The following is a 19,133-nucleotide window of genomic DNA, read 5'->3' as shown; positions in this document are numbered from 1 at the left end:
GCACCACACCACACTCATCACATAGTCCCTCTAAAGCTACACCATCAAAACACACACATAGAAACACAAAACACACACCTACATTCGTGGAGGCTCTCAAAAAAATCTACCCAAGCAACAGGGACTTCCAAAGCAGAAACGCAAGCAACTTCCACCCCCCAGTACAACCCAAATGACACATAGCCCACAAACTCATTGTGCCACTCAACTACAGCCCATAAGGCATAACAACTTACCCAACACTCTAGTCATAGGTGACTCTATAGTCAGGCACACTGATGTTCCACTCACCAGGCTAAACAAGGAGAAAGTTACTGACGGCTGCCTGTCAGGTGCCAGGATCCACCACATAATGCATACACTCAGGTCAGTCCACAGCAAGTACAAATATGACTCTGTCATTGTCCATGTTGGTGTGAATGACCTGAGACGTACCTCACTGGACTGCATGAAAAGAGACATAGAGGAGCTTTCTGATCTTGTAGCCCAGGCAGGTATGACCCTAGCCCTGAGTAGCATCCTGCCATCACCCAGAATGATACCACAGTACAAGGACAAAATGATTGACTTCAACAATTGGCTAAGCTTCTGGTGTCATTCTAAGGGGATCCAGTATATGTCTGCCTGCGATGACATGATCGACAAGCCACGATGCTTTGCCAGAGATGGCCTGCACCTGTCGCCCTTGGGATTCCGGATACAGGCTAAGGCTCTTGCCACCTCTATAGTGCCTTTTTTAGGCAAGATTCAAATGACAAATTCACCACCATAACAGGTACAAGCAAGCAAAATCTGAGGGTAATGCTACTTAATGCTAGAAGTCTAAACCTCAAAATGCACTCACTTGAGGCACTCCTTAAAATGGAGAACATTGACATCTGTGCAGTGACAGAGACCTGGTTCAAGGCTCCAGAGAGCACCCCTGCATTACCAGGCTATAATTCATACCACACCTTTCGGCCACCTAACCTGGACCGAAGCACTAAAGGTGGAGGCGTGTCCATATTCATTAAGGATATTCACACCTCCAGGCTAGTTGCTCAGCATAATGCATCTGAGATTATCCAAGTGCAACTAACTCTGGGAAAGACCGCAATGCAAATTGTAGCTTGCTACAGATCCCCCACCATGCCCCAGGATTCCCACTCCTCTTTTCTTGATACACTGGAAAATATTAGGGTACAACCTAACACCCTAATAATGGGCGATTTCAACTACCCCATCATTAACTGGGAAAACTACTCCTGTACCAACTCTTGTGCTCAACGTTTTCTGGAATTCATAAATTCCAGTGCCTTTGATCAACTTATCCACACCCCCACCAGGGGCAGCAATATCCTAGACCTGGCCATTAACAACATGGGTAACCGGTGTTCCACACCAGAGGTCAATTCCTCGTTGGTCAGATCCGACCACAAGCAAATCACTCTAGACATCTACATCCCACCCCCACCCCCCATTAGGGAAACCACCGTAAAATTTCACGCTTCTTAAGACAGAAGTGGCAAACTTCACAACACCCATGCTGACGGACAATAGAGATACGACTGCTGAATCCTATACAATTGCACTTTATAAGCACTTACACGAGTGCATGGATTGTGTAATCCCTAACAAAACCAAGATGCTGTCCTCCAAAAAAAGGAAGCCAATCTGGTGGTCCCCTGCTATAAACAAACTCTACAACAGAAGAAAGAAACTGTTGCAAAAAAAAGAGTAAAATCCCATGATTTGATGAACTCCGTGGTCAGCCTCAGTAAGAAGCTGAGGATCCCTCATAAAATTTTCCAAAGCTAGTTACGAAAACAAGATCGCTGCTGATTCTAAAGACAACCACAAAGCATTCTATAGCTATGTCAAAAATCTCAATGGCAACACTCAGATCTGCTCTGAGTTACAGCACAATGGCACTAAATATACAGAACCAACTGATATTGCCAACATCCTGGCAGATAGGTTCAGTGCTAACTTTACCCCTCTCCCATCCCCTAAAGGCCCCATCTCTATACCTTAAGAATGCAAAATACCTGTAATCACAGCTGCACAGGTAAAAAAACACTCTCCAAAGCCAAGAACACAGCATCCATGGGACCTGACAACATCCCAGGCTGCGTTCTACATGAACTACAGAACGAACTGGTACCCCACCTAAGTACCATGTCCAATCATAGCCTCACCTCAGGCTTTGTGCCCACTGAATGGTGCACAGCAACGGTTATTCCACTCCACAAAGGGGGAGCCACCACGGACCCCGGGAACTACTGCCCCATTAGCCTGATGAGCCTGGTCTGCAAGGCTATGGAGCGTAGCATCATGGAACTTATAAACAATGACATTGGTAATCTCCAAACTCTGGACCCTACCCAGTTCGGGTTTGTAAAAGGCAGATCATGTCTCCTAAACCTGATAGACTTCTTTGAAGTGGTCACCAAAGCCGTAGATGAGGGTAAGGTGGTTCACACAGCCTGTCTAGATCTCGCCAAGGCTTTCAACACCACCCCCCACTCTGGAATTATAGACAAACTCACTAAACTAGGTATAAATCCCTATGTCACAAGATGGGTTGCCAACTGGCTCAGTGACAGAACTCACACTGTGAAAGTAGCAGACTCTAAATCCAACTTCAGACCAGTGACAAGTGGAGTACCACAGGGTTCAGTCCTAGGTCCTCTCCTGTTTGGTATCTACTTCTCTGAAGTACAGGCTAACACAGAAGGTCTTTGGTAACAAAGTTTGCAGATGACTGCAAACTAGGAGCCATAATCAAAACTCCTAATGATGTGGACATACTACAAAAGAGCCTCACTGAGACAGATGCTTGGTGTCAAAGCCATGGTCTCAAGCTCAATGCCAAAAAGTGCATTGTCATCCCTTTTGGTAAAAACTCTGTACCCATGAACTACCACATAGGCAGTAGTCTACTTAACACCGAAAGTGTGATAAGAGACCTTGGGACACAGGTGGACAGTAATCACTCCTTTGATTATTTTTATTTATTTATTTATTTTATTTTACATTTGTTAACCGGGCTAGTCTGGCTGGATACATGTCCATTTTCAGCAGAGGCCCGAGGAGAAAAGCTCCACTATCATACTATAACTTTACACATTAAAAAGATACCACTAATAAAAATGGCAATAAAACAATAAACAATCAAAAATGACAAAAGAAAAAACAAAGTAAAATCGAATATACAGTATTACCAGGCTTGAGTGGCTCGATACATGTATATTTTTTGCAGAGGGCTGAGGAGGAGAGCTCCACTATTATACTAGAAACTGTATAATTTTCAAAAAATCACTAGAGCAGAAAAGATACAAACATTACAAAAAACAAGATAAAATTTACTATCCAGAGTTAACTATGAGAGCAGGTAGTGTAACAGTTATCAGTCAGGATTCAAGCATGGGCATAGCCAGTGATCTTGCAAATGAATTCTAATCTGTTTTTTGAAAAGGTGACATGAGGCTAGGGAGGTAAGTTCAGTGGGAAGTTTATTCCAATATGATCCGATAGCATTTGCAAATAAGGAGTCACCTGCTTTATTATGAGATTTGATAGTAGTTACTAGGAGCTTGTTGGCTGAACGAAGTGAAGTAAGATTTTTATAAGGTGTGATAAGGTTTTTCAGTATGGGTGTGTTGGAGGGGTAATTTAGAATTTTAAAAGTGATGACAAATTGCTGTAGGAGTATTAGGTTTGGAAGTTCAAGCCAGTTGAGTTTCTTTAAGTTAAGACAGTGATGAGTACGGAATGGAGAGCCAGTTGCAAATCTGGCAATACTGTGGTAGGCTAAATTAAGTTTCTGAAGGTTAGCTTTAGAAAGGTTGATAAAGGAGGGAGAGGCATACAGAAGTGTTTAGATGAGGTGAGTTTGGGCAAGAGATACTCGGGATGTGGCAGTCAGAAAGGGCTTAAGTCTGTAAAGGGCTCCTATCTTTTTATTTACTGTCTTGATAGTTAAATCAACGTGTAAGTCAAAGTTTAGCTGATTGTCTATGGTGACACCTAGCAGTTTTGTGGAACGGTCAGGCTTGATGATAGTGCCATTGCAGGACATGATGGAGAAAGTGATTGGAGTGGATTTAAGGGTTGGGGTGAAGAGTAGAAGTTTGTTTTTTTGGGGATTTAGGAGGAGACAGATATGTTGAAACCATTTTTCAGCTGCTGTGAAAACCAATTGAGTAGAGGAGTGAAGTTCTACTGGGGATGGAGCAGAGCAGATGAGAGTAGAATCATCAGCATACTGTATACAAGTGGATGTAGGGAGGGAAGTGGGTAGGTTATTTATGAATATAGAGAAAAGTAGGGGACCTAAGATGGACCCTTGTGGGATGCCTATGGTAACTGGGAGTTGAGAGGATAGATGGCTGTCCCAAAGGACTGCTTGTTTTCGATTTGTCAGGTATGAATTAAACCACTGTAGTGCCAGTGAGTCAAGTGACAGGGATTCTAAAGTGTGGAGGAGAAGTTGATGGTTGACCATATCGAATGCTTTCGAGAGGTCTAAGAATAGTGCAGAGGAGAACAGGTTGTTGTTACGATTTTTGTTTATTGTGTCAGTGAAGGAGAGAAGGGCAGTAGAAGTACTGTGGTAGGGTCTAAAACCATGTTGTGAGTCTACAAGCAAGTTGTTATTCAAGAGATGGTGTAAGAGCTGTTGGTGTATGCAGCGTTCCATTATTTTGGATAGTGGAGATAGAAGGGCAATAGGTCGAAAATTTGAGAGTTCGTTAGAGTTACCTCCTTTATGGAGGGGAATGATATGGGAGATTTTCCAACAGGAAGGGATTTTGGATTCAGTTATAGTTCTGTTTATTAAGATGGAGACTGGGTAGGCTAGTTCGGTAGCAGCTAGTTGAAGATATTCGGCTGGTAGCTTGTCAGCAGAAGGGGTGCAAGGTTTGAGTTTAGATAATAATTTACGTATATAGGTTGTGGAGACAGTATTAAACTTTAGTATGGGGGTGCTGTTTTGGGTATGGGTTTTTTGTAGGGATAGGGGAGGAGTCATGGTGTTTGCCAGAGAGGCAACTGTTTGAGAGAAGAAGTCATTGAAAGTGTTGGCTATTATGTCGGGTTGGCTTTGAGATAGGCTAGCTGGGGTAGGGGTTTTGGTATTCCCTGGATGTAGAAGTTTGTTTATTCCTGACCAAAATTGTTTGGGGTTTTGGTTTTGGTGTAGTTGATATTTAAAGTGGTAGTTTTTTTTATCAAGATAGATAAATTTCTTTGTTGAGTTTCTCAGGTGTTTGAAGTTCTGGTGGTCTGTAGGGTTTTTTGTGGATCTCCATTTAGTCCATAATTTATTTCTGGCTCGCATATTTTGTTTAGTAGTTTTTGAGAGCCATGGGGCTGCCTTAGAGCTTAGTCTAATTAGGCGGGGTGGGGCATGATGGTGTAGAATTTGTAGGAAGGTATTGTTAAAATGGGTTACTGCTTCGTCTATTGGGAGGTATTTTAGAGTTAACCAGTTGTATTCTTTGAGTTCATTTTGAAAGGATGCTAGGTTAAAATCTGTTTTATTGTGTATGGTAGGTAGTTGGCTTGAGGTTGTTGTATTTTTGTTTAGAGATAAAGGTCAGGAGATGGTCACTGATATTGTCAGGGAGTATTCCTGTTTTATAGGAGAGGGGGTTGTTGTTAATTAGTATCCAATCTAGAATGGTTTGTTTGTGGGTTGCTTTGTGTATTCTAGTGGGGGAGTTAATGGTTTGGTGAAAGTTAAAGAGATTAAGGTGAATGGAGGGTTTGGGAGATATGCAGGAGTTCCAGTCAATATTGAAGTCCCCTAAGATTATAGTTTCTTGTGGAAAGTTAGTGGAGAACCAGCTTAGGATATTTTCTAGTGTGTTGATGTTGTTGCCTGGAGGGATGTAGGAACAAATTATATATATAGCCTTGGTTTTATTAACTTGGAGCTTGGAGCAGAGTATTTCAGCATTAGGTAGGGAGGGGGGCAAGGAGTCAACTAAGGCTACCTGAAGGTGGGATTTGTATAAAAGGGCTACTCCCCCGCCCTTTTTATTAAGACGATCATGTCTTAAGGTGCTATAGCCAGAGGGAGTAAATTCGTTGTCTTTGGTACTAGGCTTGAGCCAAGTTTCAGTGAGACAGAGAATGTCAAAGGCATAGAAATCAATTAAGGCATGAAGTTGTGTGATTTTGTTGTTGATGCTACGAATATTTAGGTGAGCAATGCAGAGGGAGTCAGGGGAGAAAGGTGAAATAGAACAGTTAGTAGTTTGGTTTAAGTGGGTGTGGCTCATGGGAGTATTGGGGCCAGGGTTGGGGTGGATGTCACCATGTATTAATAATAGTGTTTGTGGGACTTGAAATACTTTTAGATTTTTGCAAGGTATTAGATAAAACCGTTTAGAGGTTTGGAATCTGAAGTGGCGTACCTTGTGGTAGAGAGGGGGAAGGTAGGGAGAGGTTGATAGTATATTAATATGTGTTTGGTCAGGTAGAGGAAGTGTAGATGTGGTGTGTGTGGTTAATACAGGAGGTTGGCTAAGCATAAGATATTCATAAGAGGTAAGAGTATAGTAATAGAGAAGGATGTTAAGAAGAAGAAGTGAAAAGATTGAGTTGAGGTTTAAAGGCATGTTACTAGTAAGATGAGTTTAGCAAGTATAGGACTGTGTGGTATGAACAGTAGAGTGAGGTGAGGTAGTAAGATGAGATTGTAGGGAGTGGGTGTGGTTGTAGGACTTGGAGTATGGTTTGGGTAGGTGATATGGACAGGCAAAGGGATAGGTGGTTAGTTAATTGGGGGAGTGTCTAATCAAGTATAAAGGTAGGGCCCCGGGGGTGGGTGGGTGGGAATTGGGGGTAGGGTGGGGAGCGGAGTGAGCGGAGCGAATGGAGCGGGGAAGAGCAAGTGAGATGATCAGTAGCAGAAAACAATCAGGCAAGAAGAGAGAAGCAGGTGAAAAGGTAAGGGTGATCTCCAGAGTAGAAAAGTCGTAGATAAGTATGGTAAGTGTGGGGTAGGTGATAGGGCAAGGCAGAGGGGTCAGGCGTGAGGTTAGTAGCAGGAGGCAGAGGTGAATTATGGGCTGGAAATGACAGTGTGTGTTGTAGTAGAATAGTCTAAAAATGGTTATGGGAACCGTAGAGTAAAGGGTGCCACCTAGTGGCCAGGAGAGGAAGGATATCAGACAGAGCAAGCAGGGAGTTTACCAAGACAAATAAAACTCAGGGTAGAGAGAGAGGTTCCTCAAGGACAAAGCCGAGGAGAGGAGGGAAGGAGAAGGGATCTAAAGTCCAAATTTGAGGGGGGGGAGGGGCTGCTGGTTAACCTGGTAGGGGAGCAAATATGTCCTGGAGAGTAATGTTAAGCAGTACAAGATTAGGACATACTTTCCAAAAACGGTCAGCTCTGGGAGGACAGTCTTATATGGGAGGACGTATAATCCTATTCAGGATTATGGTGCTTAAATATGATGTCCACGTGGCCTCTTTGGCTAGGGAAGGACAGGAACCCAAGTGTTCAGTCTGATAACGTTATAGGTAAAGAGAGAAAAAAAGGGGAAAAATAAGTCATTAGTCATTGAAGTGTGTACCACAAAATTAGTACATATGCCTTAAATCAAACAGCAGATCAGTACATAGACTACCATAAGATACATTGTATTAAGCGGTTCAGTTAGACTGCTAATAAACACAGTAGGGCTTTCAATAACAACCTTGCAACAGTTACATGCTAGCATAACAATAAGCAAGCGAGATCAACCACACTGTAAAATAGGTACCACTCTTTAACATGAGTAACAGCAGTCAGCAGCTTCTAGAGAGACGGCAGGTCATAACATTCTTAGCCATGCATCGATAGCCAAATAATTACAGGATCCCAAAGGGGATATAAGTTAGAATATAGTGTTGCTTCAATATGAGAAGGTCAAAATATTACATACTTTGTATACATATGTGCACAGAGCTAATAGGCATATTTCAAGAGCATTGCAAATGAAACAGTGAGCAGAATCATTTCAGTAGTAGCACATAAGCATAAAAAAGTCCTCATCAGCTACAGCTTCATGTAAACGCCAGCTAGAAGTTGTGGGAGAACACGTGGAGGCTGGTCTGAGGCAAGGGACGCTGTCGATAAGCTGCAGCAAGGGGTAACGCTAAAACCAGAGAGGTTGTAAGGGGTATCCACCGTGGTAATCAGAGTGAAAGAATGTGACTGCCACTGTGGTAAGCACGATGTAGGAAATACATGCGTGCAGCCTCATGTATTGCGCTAAAGTTGAAAAAAACCCACTCAGCATCAACAGCTTAGTCTACAGGTTTGGGCCAAGGTATGCTGATGGGATAAGCACTACCTCTGGGTCGCTGGCCAGAAAAGAAGGGAGGAATAGAATAAAAGAAAAAACAAAGCCTGCCAAGCGTAACCGCTGCTAGGTATAAGGTGTTACATAGGCGCTTTAGGCGCTGCACTCTCCAGCAAACAGGCTAAAAGAGAGCGGTATGCCGAACGCTTCCGTTGAGGCTGTTTGTTTTTTAAAAAAATGCACTAAAGCAAATTGGCTTTTCCAAAGTTGTAGTAAGGAGTCTACTGTGGTGCCAGTAAAATATTAACGGCTCTAAAGCATCAATAAACAAAGCTTGCCAAGCGTAACCGCTGCTAGGAATAAGTTGTAACATAGGCACTTTAGGCGCCGCACTTATCCAACACACAGGCTTAGAGTGAGCGGTATGCCGAACGCTTCCGCTGTGGCTGTTTGTTTTAAAGAAATACACTAAAGCAAAATGGCTTTTCCAAAGTTGTAGTAAAGAGTCTACTGTGGTGCCAGTAAAACATTAACGGCTCTAAAGCATCAATAACTAAGCCTGCCAAGCGTAACCGCTGCTAGGAGTAAGTTGTAACATAAGCACTTTAGGTCCAACAAACAGGCTTAGAGAGAGCGGTATGCCGAACGCTTCCGCTTTTTGTTTGTATTAACAAAAAACTACACTAAAACAGATTGGCTTTACCAAAGTTGTAGTAAATAGACGACTGTGGTGCCAGTATAACAATTAACAGCTCTTAAGCGTCATTAAATAGTAGTAGGCAATGCTTCGAGTGAGCGGTTAAAATATATGCTACCGCCTAATATACGGATAGGACATAGGCATGGGTACCGCTGGTAGTAAAGTAACTATAGTAGCAGATTAACTGCGTGGTGGCTGGCCCAGGGCCAAACAGGAGTAGGAACGGGGCCGATAACCAGCTTCCGTAAGTTCCTAGTGAACAAGGCGTTCCACGTGGTTCACATCAGCATCATAAAATACAGTTCAACATTTCCAGGATAATCACATCGCCTTTTACGTGGCACACCTCATCACAAAAGGTTTCGCATCCAGGAAAAAAGAGGTCATTGTTCCCCTCTACTCATCACTCATTAGACCCATTATAGAGTACAACGCCCCTTTTGGTATGTACCTCACAAGACGTCTACAACAACTGGAAAGGCCACAGAAATACCTCACAAAGAGGATTACTGGCCTCAAACAGATGCTCTATGCAGACCGTCTCAAAAAACTCCAGCTTTACTCTCTCGCATATCGCCTACTCAGAGGCGATCTCTGCCTAATATACAAAGCTATGTCAAACCCAGAGTTGTTGGACATGCTCCATGTAAATAAATCCCAGTCCCTCCAAGCTACACACTCTAGGGACCTAAACCTAGTCACCACAATAAACAGAATCTGCTGGAGGGATAGATTCCTGTCACAGAGACTTCCCATACTCTGGAGCAAACTACCTATCTATATCAAACAAAGCTCCTCATTAGCACTCTTCAAGAATAATCTTGATGATTGGATGGGAGATAGGAAATTCACCCCGGGGATCACTTCTGTGGCTCTGCTTGACAGAGGCACAGGAAAATAATTTTCTTGGGTGGCAAAAACAGGGTACCGTTTGGCTAGGCTTATATAGGCTCTAAGGCCAATAGCTTAGTACATACCTATGAACCTATGAAATGGAGCTACATCTCCACATTTCTGTTTACTGTATATTCTTACCTCAGGGTCATAGCAACTAAAGAAAAATCTGGACAGTGGAGAGTGAGTGAGAGAAAGAGAGAAAAAGAATGTGTGTGAAAGAGAGAGAGATAAGAACTTACTGGTTATGTTGAATTTGCAACAGAGAGATCTAATCTGGATCATGTCTTGTTTGAAGAGACAGTTTGGTCAGTATATATATATATATATATATATATATATATATATATATATATATGCTATCATCTCAAAACAGAGGTACTATAAAAAATGTTTACCCATTGATGCTCAGAAAAGTGATGTACTTTTTGCATTTTCTGACAGATAAGTTATTGTTTGAGGTGAAATGGAGGTTCTTAAAACTGTTGGATCTCACAAGTACTGTGAGGCCTGCACTGGTGATATGCTAAATCATGTATCTTGTTCTATTTGTTACTTGTGAACCTTGTATGGGGTAGGCACTGCCTTCCTTGGAACCCCTTTGTCATTTTGTGCCTTTGGACTTCTCATTCTAAAAGAGGTTTGTGCGATTGTGTGCGTTTCACTCATTAAAGATTTTTACGTATGTTGATTTTTTGATACTGGCTGTCAAGTTTCTCCTACCTGTCTATTTCTCAAATGCTGTGTTTTGTGTGTGTTTTTCCATAAAAGTTAGCTGCACTTGAAATTAGTGTTTTAAGAATGTTGGTTTGTTAGATTGACTTACCTCAATCTTTGTCCTGTGTCTTATTTTTCCAGCTTTGCCCAGAAAATGCAGAGGAATACATTGAATACCTGCGTTCAATTGATCGACTGGATGAGTGTGCTGTGAGATTAGCCACCATTGTGAATGATGAAAAGTTTGTCTCAAAGGAAGGGAAGTCCAACTATCAGGTACTTTACAGATTACATATGAAAACAAATATAATTTCTGTTTATCTGTGCAACATTTGCTGTTGTTCAGATACAGTCAGCACCGATGTAAGGAGTACAGCGAAAGAATGTCTTAGACTGCTGTCTGTGCCCTTGTGCAGCAAGGCTCCTTTGGGTGCTGCAGTCCCATGATGGAGGCTGCCATTCACCCCCTTTGTTATCAGAGTGATTAAGTACTGTTTCAACCATACACTAGTGATAACGTACCAAGCAGTGTTTTAATGCCAGAAAGGGTGAGGGTAACAGCAGTTCATGGAAGAGATGCCATGTACATATGCTATGAGAAGACTTGTGATGGGAGACTGAAGGGTCTTAGTGGGGAGCAGTACAATTTAGCAGTCTATGGTTGAACATGAGTTGTGAACATAGCTCTAGAAAAATGCAGAAAGGACTGCTTTGCAAATGCTGAGAAATTATACAGTCCAGAAAATAAGCTCAGCTGCAAGTTCTGGAAAGTATTTGCTTTTTTTATAGTTTCTATAAATAGTAGTCATTTTGCATGTATTCATAAAGTTTCCATTAATTGTATTGATCAGAACTGCCTCACTGAGCACACTTGGATAGGAAAAGAGGCAAAACACATTCAGGTGTTTCATAAGAATGTGCAGTACATTAAGTGCAAATGTATGCCTTGAATTTATCATGTGCATAAAGGGGGTGGGTAGGTTGTTTATCTTCATTCTGATGAAGTGCATTCTACAGGTATGAAAGCATTAAATAAATTGTGGCTGCCTTACATTTACTGGTTTGGTTTGTGGAGTTTGGATTTTTTGAACATCTTAGTTCTTATTGTGATTTTTGGAGTTTTAATGCTCCAGTAACACACAATTTTTAGCCAGTTGGCAAGTGATAGCAATAGTTTCTTTTGTTTGTACCACATGTGATTCTTTTCATGTGGGCAAGACGATATTGAATTTTGTTGGACAAACTGCCAGTTAAATATATGTGTAACAGAAAACAGAATGTGTTAATATATGTAATATCGAAGAAATATCTCAATCTTTCTTTATGGAATGTAAAAAATTAAATGTTCTAGACAAAGTTTAAAATTATTTATAAACGGAAATATTTTGAAGGAGTACACACGAATATGATATTGTATGGTAGTAAGATAGAAATAGATAAATGTGGTAAGTTTTCTTTTTAGCAATATTGTGCATTTGGAAAAGAAGATGTTAAGAATTACTGTTTAATAAACGAAGGAGTGATGAGGACGTGATGTAAGAAATAAAAAGGTGGTTGTGGGATAAGGACTGGAGAGAGTGAACACTTACCATGAAAAAATTCAAATAAAATGTAAAAACTATGGACAACCCCTACTCCCTTTGATGAATCCCATGGGATCTTTTTCATCCACTTGAGCTACCATCAGTCAGGCAAATGAGACCTCATTTTAACATTACATCTGAAGTACTGTTACTGAAGTAAACTAGCAGAGTTTATGAGATACTTACCATAAATATAGATCTTTGTGCAAAGGTCACTGTAACAGTGAACACCTGTTCTCCTCCTCTCCCACACTGCCTTGAATAGGTTATTGTGAATTGTATATACTTACAACGTACCTTTTTCTGTCTTGTTTTTTCCTGCCATGCCTGATGACTATCAGACATTCCCCCATGAGCCAGACCAATCACCCATTCCTTTGTATTTCCCAGTAAGGGTGAGAGTAAGCTGGGAGGGGCATAATACAGGCCACCATGGTGGTGTGTACACTCTCCTGCATTCCAGTAACGTACCACTGAACCTGACACATGGTGCCTGACATAAGCACCTGCATTACTACAGGATATCCTGTGCACTCCCCCTGCATGTTTATCACCCACCTAGATGGCCATGGGTTTTTCCATTACTGGCTTTGGATTAGCAAACCCATGTTCCCTGGTCATGTAACCCTTTGGCGTCATGTAAGCAATAGGCTGATCAGAATCACCATCTTCCTCCTCTCAGGATGGTCAAGCCGCTGTAAGGTCGTTCCCTTCTACCATTACCTGCCCAGCTCTGCCAGGTACCCAGGCCACTAATCAAGCTTGAGTTATAGCCAGAGCTTTATCTCTTTACACCACAGAGCTTTATCCCTTTACACCACAAAGACCAGTGCTATCTTGTTTTCTTGTTATTTTAGACTGTTATATTATGTGTGTCCACTATGCTAGTATACTGCTGCATTAAAGGCACATGGTGTCTGCTAGAAACATACTTCTTACAGAAATGTTAGCCGTGAAGAATATAAGATTGTACATGTTAGCAATGTATAGTTGGAATTTCACACCTCTCACGTTCAGTTGTATGTGGACAAAATTCATCTTTGCAGCAAAGAATGCTGCTGTAAAAGAAAAGCCTACAACAAAACTAGTGAATAATTCCAAGTATGGTTTACTGTTACAGTGACCTCTGCTACAAGATCTGCTATAGTGATGTATCTCACATAACCCTCTTGTTTTATTTGGTACCAGATCTATTTAAAGAAAATAATTTCATACATTTAATCCACATTTAAATGTATTGTTATATACTTGTCACAAAAAAGGTTATTTTTTTCTGCAAATGAGCAGATCTGATGTTGTTTTGATTCGTTCCTCAACAAATATGTTCGGATCCAACTATCGGATCCGACTCGGCCACTTTCTACAGGTTTTAGGATCTGAATCTCGAGCTCCTCCCTTAAGCATAATGCCCCCCACCATTACAGTACAACAGATCTCATTTGACACTCTGCAAGACGATTGCAACTTCTCACACTCCTTTGGGGTTGTGAGTGTAACTTTTTGATCTTTTTTATAAATATTTATGTATATGTTTCTATTTCTCTTTCCATGTACAGTAGAGAGTCGATTATCCAAAATGTCGATTATCTGAACCCAGCCTTCCAAAGTTTTTGGGTAGGAAAAAATCATTAAGTTTGAATGTGCAAATGTTATACATATTAGCCTGTGCATGTATTTTGAACTTCTAGCCTGCTTGTGTGTGAAAAATATTCTTTATTGTCCACTGGACTTGCTGAATGGTTGAAAGGTGTATTCACTGTGTGCAGAAAAAACACGATTTTAGAAGTTTTTTATCCAGCTCAATGTATATTTGATTATCTTAAAAGTTTAATTATCTGTACTACCCTAGGTCCCAATTACTTCAGGTAATCGACTGTCTACTCTCTCTCATATATATATATATATATATATATATATATATATATATATATATAATGTGTGTTGGTTTACCATCATAATTTTGACAGTGTTTTGTGCGAGTAATCACTTACTCGAAAAATTGTCGTAATTAATGTTAGCGAACGCAGGGGGACAAGCACCCCTGCACTCCCCCCGCTAATTGTGTATAGTAACTTTGAGGACACACTACATGAAGGAATGGGTACATGTCCCGATCTCCACTCAGAATGCCGAACTCACAAAAGTGCGAATGCACACTGGCATTTACTCTTTTGTGTCTTTGGCATCTTTTGGTTCGTTAATATGAACCATTGAAAACATCCTTTAGACACATGTGCAGGTCGACAATATAATGGTAAACCTAGGTATATATATATATATATATATATATATATATATATATATATATATATATATATATATATATATATTCCCTCCTTACCTTTTTATTGCTGTCAAACCCTTTGATAATTCTATAGTTGTACTGTTATTGGTAGTCTGTCCTCTTTATACTCATATAGGAATAGCAGAGAGGGCTCTCAAAAACAGAATTTATGAACACCTTTATGATATAAGATCAAAGAAAGATACCAGTGCCTTATATAAACACTCTCTAGAGTGTTCTAACTATGTTGATTTCCATTTTGGTATTCTTGAAGTTATTAAAAAGAACCCAAGAGGTGGCGATTGGAAGCTAACTCCCTTAAAAAGAGAACTTATATGGCAGCTTAGGCTAAGGGCCAGTTCACCCCCAGGTCTAAATGAATATGTTTCATTTAAACCCATTCTTAAAGAAAGGGCAGCAATAATAGCTTAGATAGGTTAGATTTGAAGACATCCATGCATAAATATATATTTTTTAATATTTATTTTTAGGTAAGCTAACTAGTTTAAATACAAAGTAAATGATTTTTACAATTTTCAAATTTACTTTGGTGTAACTGTGGATGTTCATTTAATTTTTTTAAAGTAATTATGGAAATTTAGTAATAGGAAATTAGTAGGCGTATTTAAGGAAGTGATGTGGATGTAGTTTTCATCTGAAGAAGTCTCTTTGTCGAGATGAAAGTGCTCATCTTGGTTTATTGTTTTAATTTATATCAGAGCTGTTTAACAGTGGCTGGAACCCTTCTTTCATTTTATTCATGGGTATGTCTTTCTTAACTTCCATTGTTGGTAGTCTCTTTTTCTCCTCTCCTCTTAAAAAAAACTTTCCTTTTTCGTCATTTACTAACCTTTTTTTTAGTATGGTTGACAAACCTACTGGATTTAAGAAATGCACTTCTGTGGGCATAAGATCCCCAATTTTGATGCCCACAAGGAGTGCGTTTACTGTTTAGGCCCAGCGCATTTAGATACCCCTTGTGCTGTTTGTGTGGCTTTTTAATGTGAAAGCTATTTACGATCGAAGGAACAAACTTATTTTAAAAGGTCTCCGCCCTGCTTCAGCTTCCTCCTCAGGTACTTTTTCAGGGGCTCAAACCCCCTTTCAGAAATCCAAGGAGCCCAGGGAGCACCATAAGCATTCTCCTACCTGGACTTCTCCACAGTCATCTTCCTCAGAGCTTCATAAAAAAAGATCCTGAAAATTTTGGATTCAAAACAGTCTGTGGCTCTGTTCGCTTGGCTCCGTGTTCCCATGTTCCCAGGTTCTCCCCAGAAGACTAAGGTCCCCTTTCCTACAGGAGACTCTGAAAAAGTCCTCCAGGCCTTCCTCCACTTACTCTTCCGTTAGGTTCTCCCATAGTGTTTTTGAAGCTGAGGTGGCTATGATGATGAGGAAATTCCTCAGAACACAGATCCAGATGGGGGTTTTGCCAAGTCTGTTCCCCACCAGATTCGTGAGCTGTCAGCCTGCTTTTTTGCCTGTTACTACTCTGATCTCACTATCCATTTCCGAGCCTATGGATTTGAAAGCTCCACAGGGTGTTCACCAAATGCATGGCAGTGCTAGCAGCACACCTGAGACTGCTTGGATTAAGAGTGTTTCCCTATTTAGATGATTGTCTCCTTACAGCACCAACCAGGCATCTACCAATAAAAGCCGGAAATGATTTACTTCACATGGCACTCTTGATAGGAATCACCATCAGCATGCACAAATCTCATCTTCAACCAGTTCAAGTAATAGACTTCATAGGGGCCCACTTGGACACAGTGAGTTGTCTAGCTTTTCTGCCTCAGAACAGAATTCTTACATTCTGGATGAATGTCAGGCAAATTCTTTCTATTCCAGCACTCCTGGGAAGATCGACCACAAAGCATTAGGTTTGATTACTCCCACTGCCCACTTACACATGAGAATTCTCCAATGGATTGTAGAGGTGCAATGGTCCTGCCATCGCTATCCTTTGAGTCACCCCATGAAATTGTCTCGAGTGTACAGAAATTATCTTCTTTGGTGGGCCCACTCCGGGAAGACCACACTAGGTTGTCCATTTATCCTTCCTCCCCCCAGCTCCACATTGACCATGTAAGCCTCCAGTTGGGGTGTGGGGGTCATTATTTGGGATGGGACTGTTCATGGCACGTGATCAATACAAAAGACCAATCTGCATATCAGTGAACTAGAGATGAGAGTGGTTCTTCTAGCATTGCAGGCCTTTCAGATTTTTCTCTCTCTAGGGACTATTGCAGTACAAAAGGACAACATGTCAGTAGTCTGGTACATCAGAAAACAAGGGGGAACCAGATCCTACCCCATTTGTTGAGAAGCAGTGAGTGTGTGGCAATGAGTAATCTCTTCCAACCGCTTACTGGTAGCAATGCACAATCAGGGGAAGTCAAACATTCTAGCAGACAGACTCAACAAGACTAGCCTCATGCCTCACAAGTGGTCTCTCAAACTGTCTATGGCAAACATGATCTTCCACAAGTGGGGTCAACCTTCCTGTGACTTATTTGCATCACCTTTCAAAAACAAATGCATCAAGTTCTTTGCCCTTATCTCTCCTTAGGGACAGTCACCAAGAGATGCTGTAGTCCATGTCTGACCCTCGGGTCTCCTTTATGCTTACGCTCCCCTGCCTCTCATCCCCAAATTTCTTCAGAAAGCACTTTAGTTGGAAAGCAGAGTGATCCTCATTGCTCCCTTCTGGCATCGACAAGTATGGTTTTCCTTCCTTTGGTCTCACTTACGTTGCCATTGGACGCTGGATCCCAGTCCAGACCTCCTGTCTCTCCCATCAGGACAAGCTCACTCAGATATTCCAGGCCTTAAGTTGAATGCATGGTTTCTCCAGTTCCGATGATGGCTAGACATTCCAGGCTTTCCTCCCCAGTTCATAAAATCTTCGTCTTTTCCCATAAAAGCTGTACTACAAAAGTCTACAAGAATAAATGGAGAATATTTTCTATTTGAGCTCATCAGAAATAATTAGATCCCTTCACTACTCCAATTCCAGCAGTTCTAGACTTCCTTGATTCGATATTCCAGGACAGAACACATTTTTCCACTATTAAAGTTCAGTTGGCAGCCATCTCGAACTGTCATATAAGGAATAATTCTTCTCCTTTAGCATCAGCTAAATTGCGTAAAGCTTTCCTTAGGCATACTTTCTTACTTAGCCATCCAATAAAGGATCCCACTCCACCTTGGGACCTCACCATGGTTTTACAAACCTTAGTATACCTCAATTTGAACCATCAGCTAAGGTGGAGCTCAAGTGTCTTCCTTGGGAAACTGTTTTCGGTAGTTATAACTTCTGCACGACTGGTATCAGAACTCCAAGCTCTGTCTTCCAAACCACCATATTTGATATTTCACAAAGATAGACTTACTTTATGCACAAGTCTTTCTTTCTTACCAAAAGTTAACACTGAAACAAATATCAACCATGTTATTACTCTACCAGTTTTCTTGCCTAAATTTGAAAATAAAGAAAACTACACCCTTCATCTTCTTGATGTTCTTAGACAATTGCATTTCTACCTGGATAAAACCAAAGCATTCAGAAACTCTGAACAACTATTTGTTTCCTTTTCTAATTTAAGAATGGGGGAAGACCAGTTTCAAAAACTACTCTGGCTGAAAGGATAACAGACTGTGTTTCCCATATTTATTGCTCGAAAGGTGTTGCCTTACCAAAACAACTGAAGGCACATTCAATTAGGTCAGTGTCTACTTCCACAGCCTTTTGGGCAAGAGCCTCTGTTCATGAGATTTGTGCAGCTGCCACCTGGTCCAATACTCATACTTTTATTGCACATTACAAATTGGACATCATTTCCAGAAATATAGCTGTCTTTGGTTCTGCACTGCTCTGGAACATCCTTCCATGAGGGCCACCCAAGGTTACTGTAGCTGGGGACTCTGTCCCATTCATTCAGGAACGAATGAAAATGACATCAGATAAAGTAGTTATGCACTCACCATAATGTTCCGTCTCTGTTGTCCATTTTCATTCTTCCTCAACTCCCCTGTCAACTTCCCTCTGACCTTAACCCTTGGAGAGACCTACCAGAAGAATAGTTAGGAACCATAGTTACTGTTTGAGCTCCTGATTTTTCATCTATCACTTTCTTGCCATGGTATTATTATCTTAATATATTACTATATCATATATCATAACCACAAACTCGATCTGAGGTATTGTAATGATTAGGGGCATTATGGGTAAGGGAGGAGCTCAAGATTCAGATCCTAGTATCTGTAGAAAGTGGCCAAGTCTGATCTAATGGTCGGATCCAAACCCATTTGTTGAGGGGAGAGTGAAATTAGACAACACAGATGGAATGTTATGGTGAGTACGTAATTTCTTTTTTCTGTTTCTTTGTTTCTTTAGAAAGTGCTAAACATACACATAGTGACACCACATAACTGTGTCATCAACGTATTCCCTGAATATAGCAGTATGAGAATAAAACTGTTTTTAATTTCAGTGTTATAGGGCACACAGGAAAAGGGAAATATCTACATAGTGCTGGACACTGCCTTGTTGTAAATAGTATCTGGTGAACTGTTTTGAAGTAAGAATTAACATTGTAACTTATAAGGTCTGCTAAATATTTTTGTCTTGAGTATTATTTCCTCTTCACCTGACAAGGGGTTTGCTGTGATTG

General features: G+C 40.9%; 1 protein-coding gene across 3 annotated transcripts in view; it reads left to right on the top strand.

Annotated features, from left to right (window-relative positions):
- Nucleotides 1–19,133, top strand: part of XAB2 (XPA binding protein 2) — a 1,020,149-nt gene that overhangs the window by 295,675 nt on the left and 705,341 nt on the right. For all 3 annotated transcript variants that reach the window (XM_044084446.1, XM_044084447.1, XM_044084449.1), the window contains one exon: nucleotides 10,732–10,866. In XM_044084446.1, the coding sequence (XP_043940381.1) occupies nucleotides 10,732–10,866 (135 nt within the window). The remainder of the gene's footprint in view (nucleotides 1–10,731; nucleotides 10,867–19,133) is intronic.

Source organism: Protopterus annectens, chromosome 9.part0, assembly GCF_019279795.1.
Source record: "Protopterus annectens isolate FY-2018-M chromosome 9.part0, PAN1.0, whole genome shotgun sequence".
Taxonomy (NCBI): Eukaryota; Metazoa; Chordata; order Ceratodontiformes; family Protopteridae; genus Protopterus; species Protopterus annectens.
Note: the sequence above shows the minus strand (reverse complement) of the source record. Positions and strands in the feature narration are given on the sequence as shown.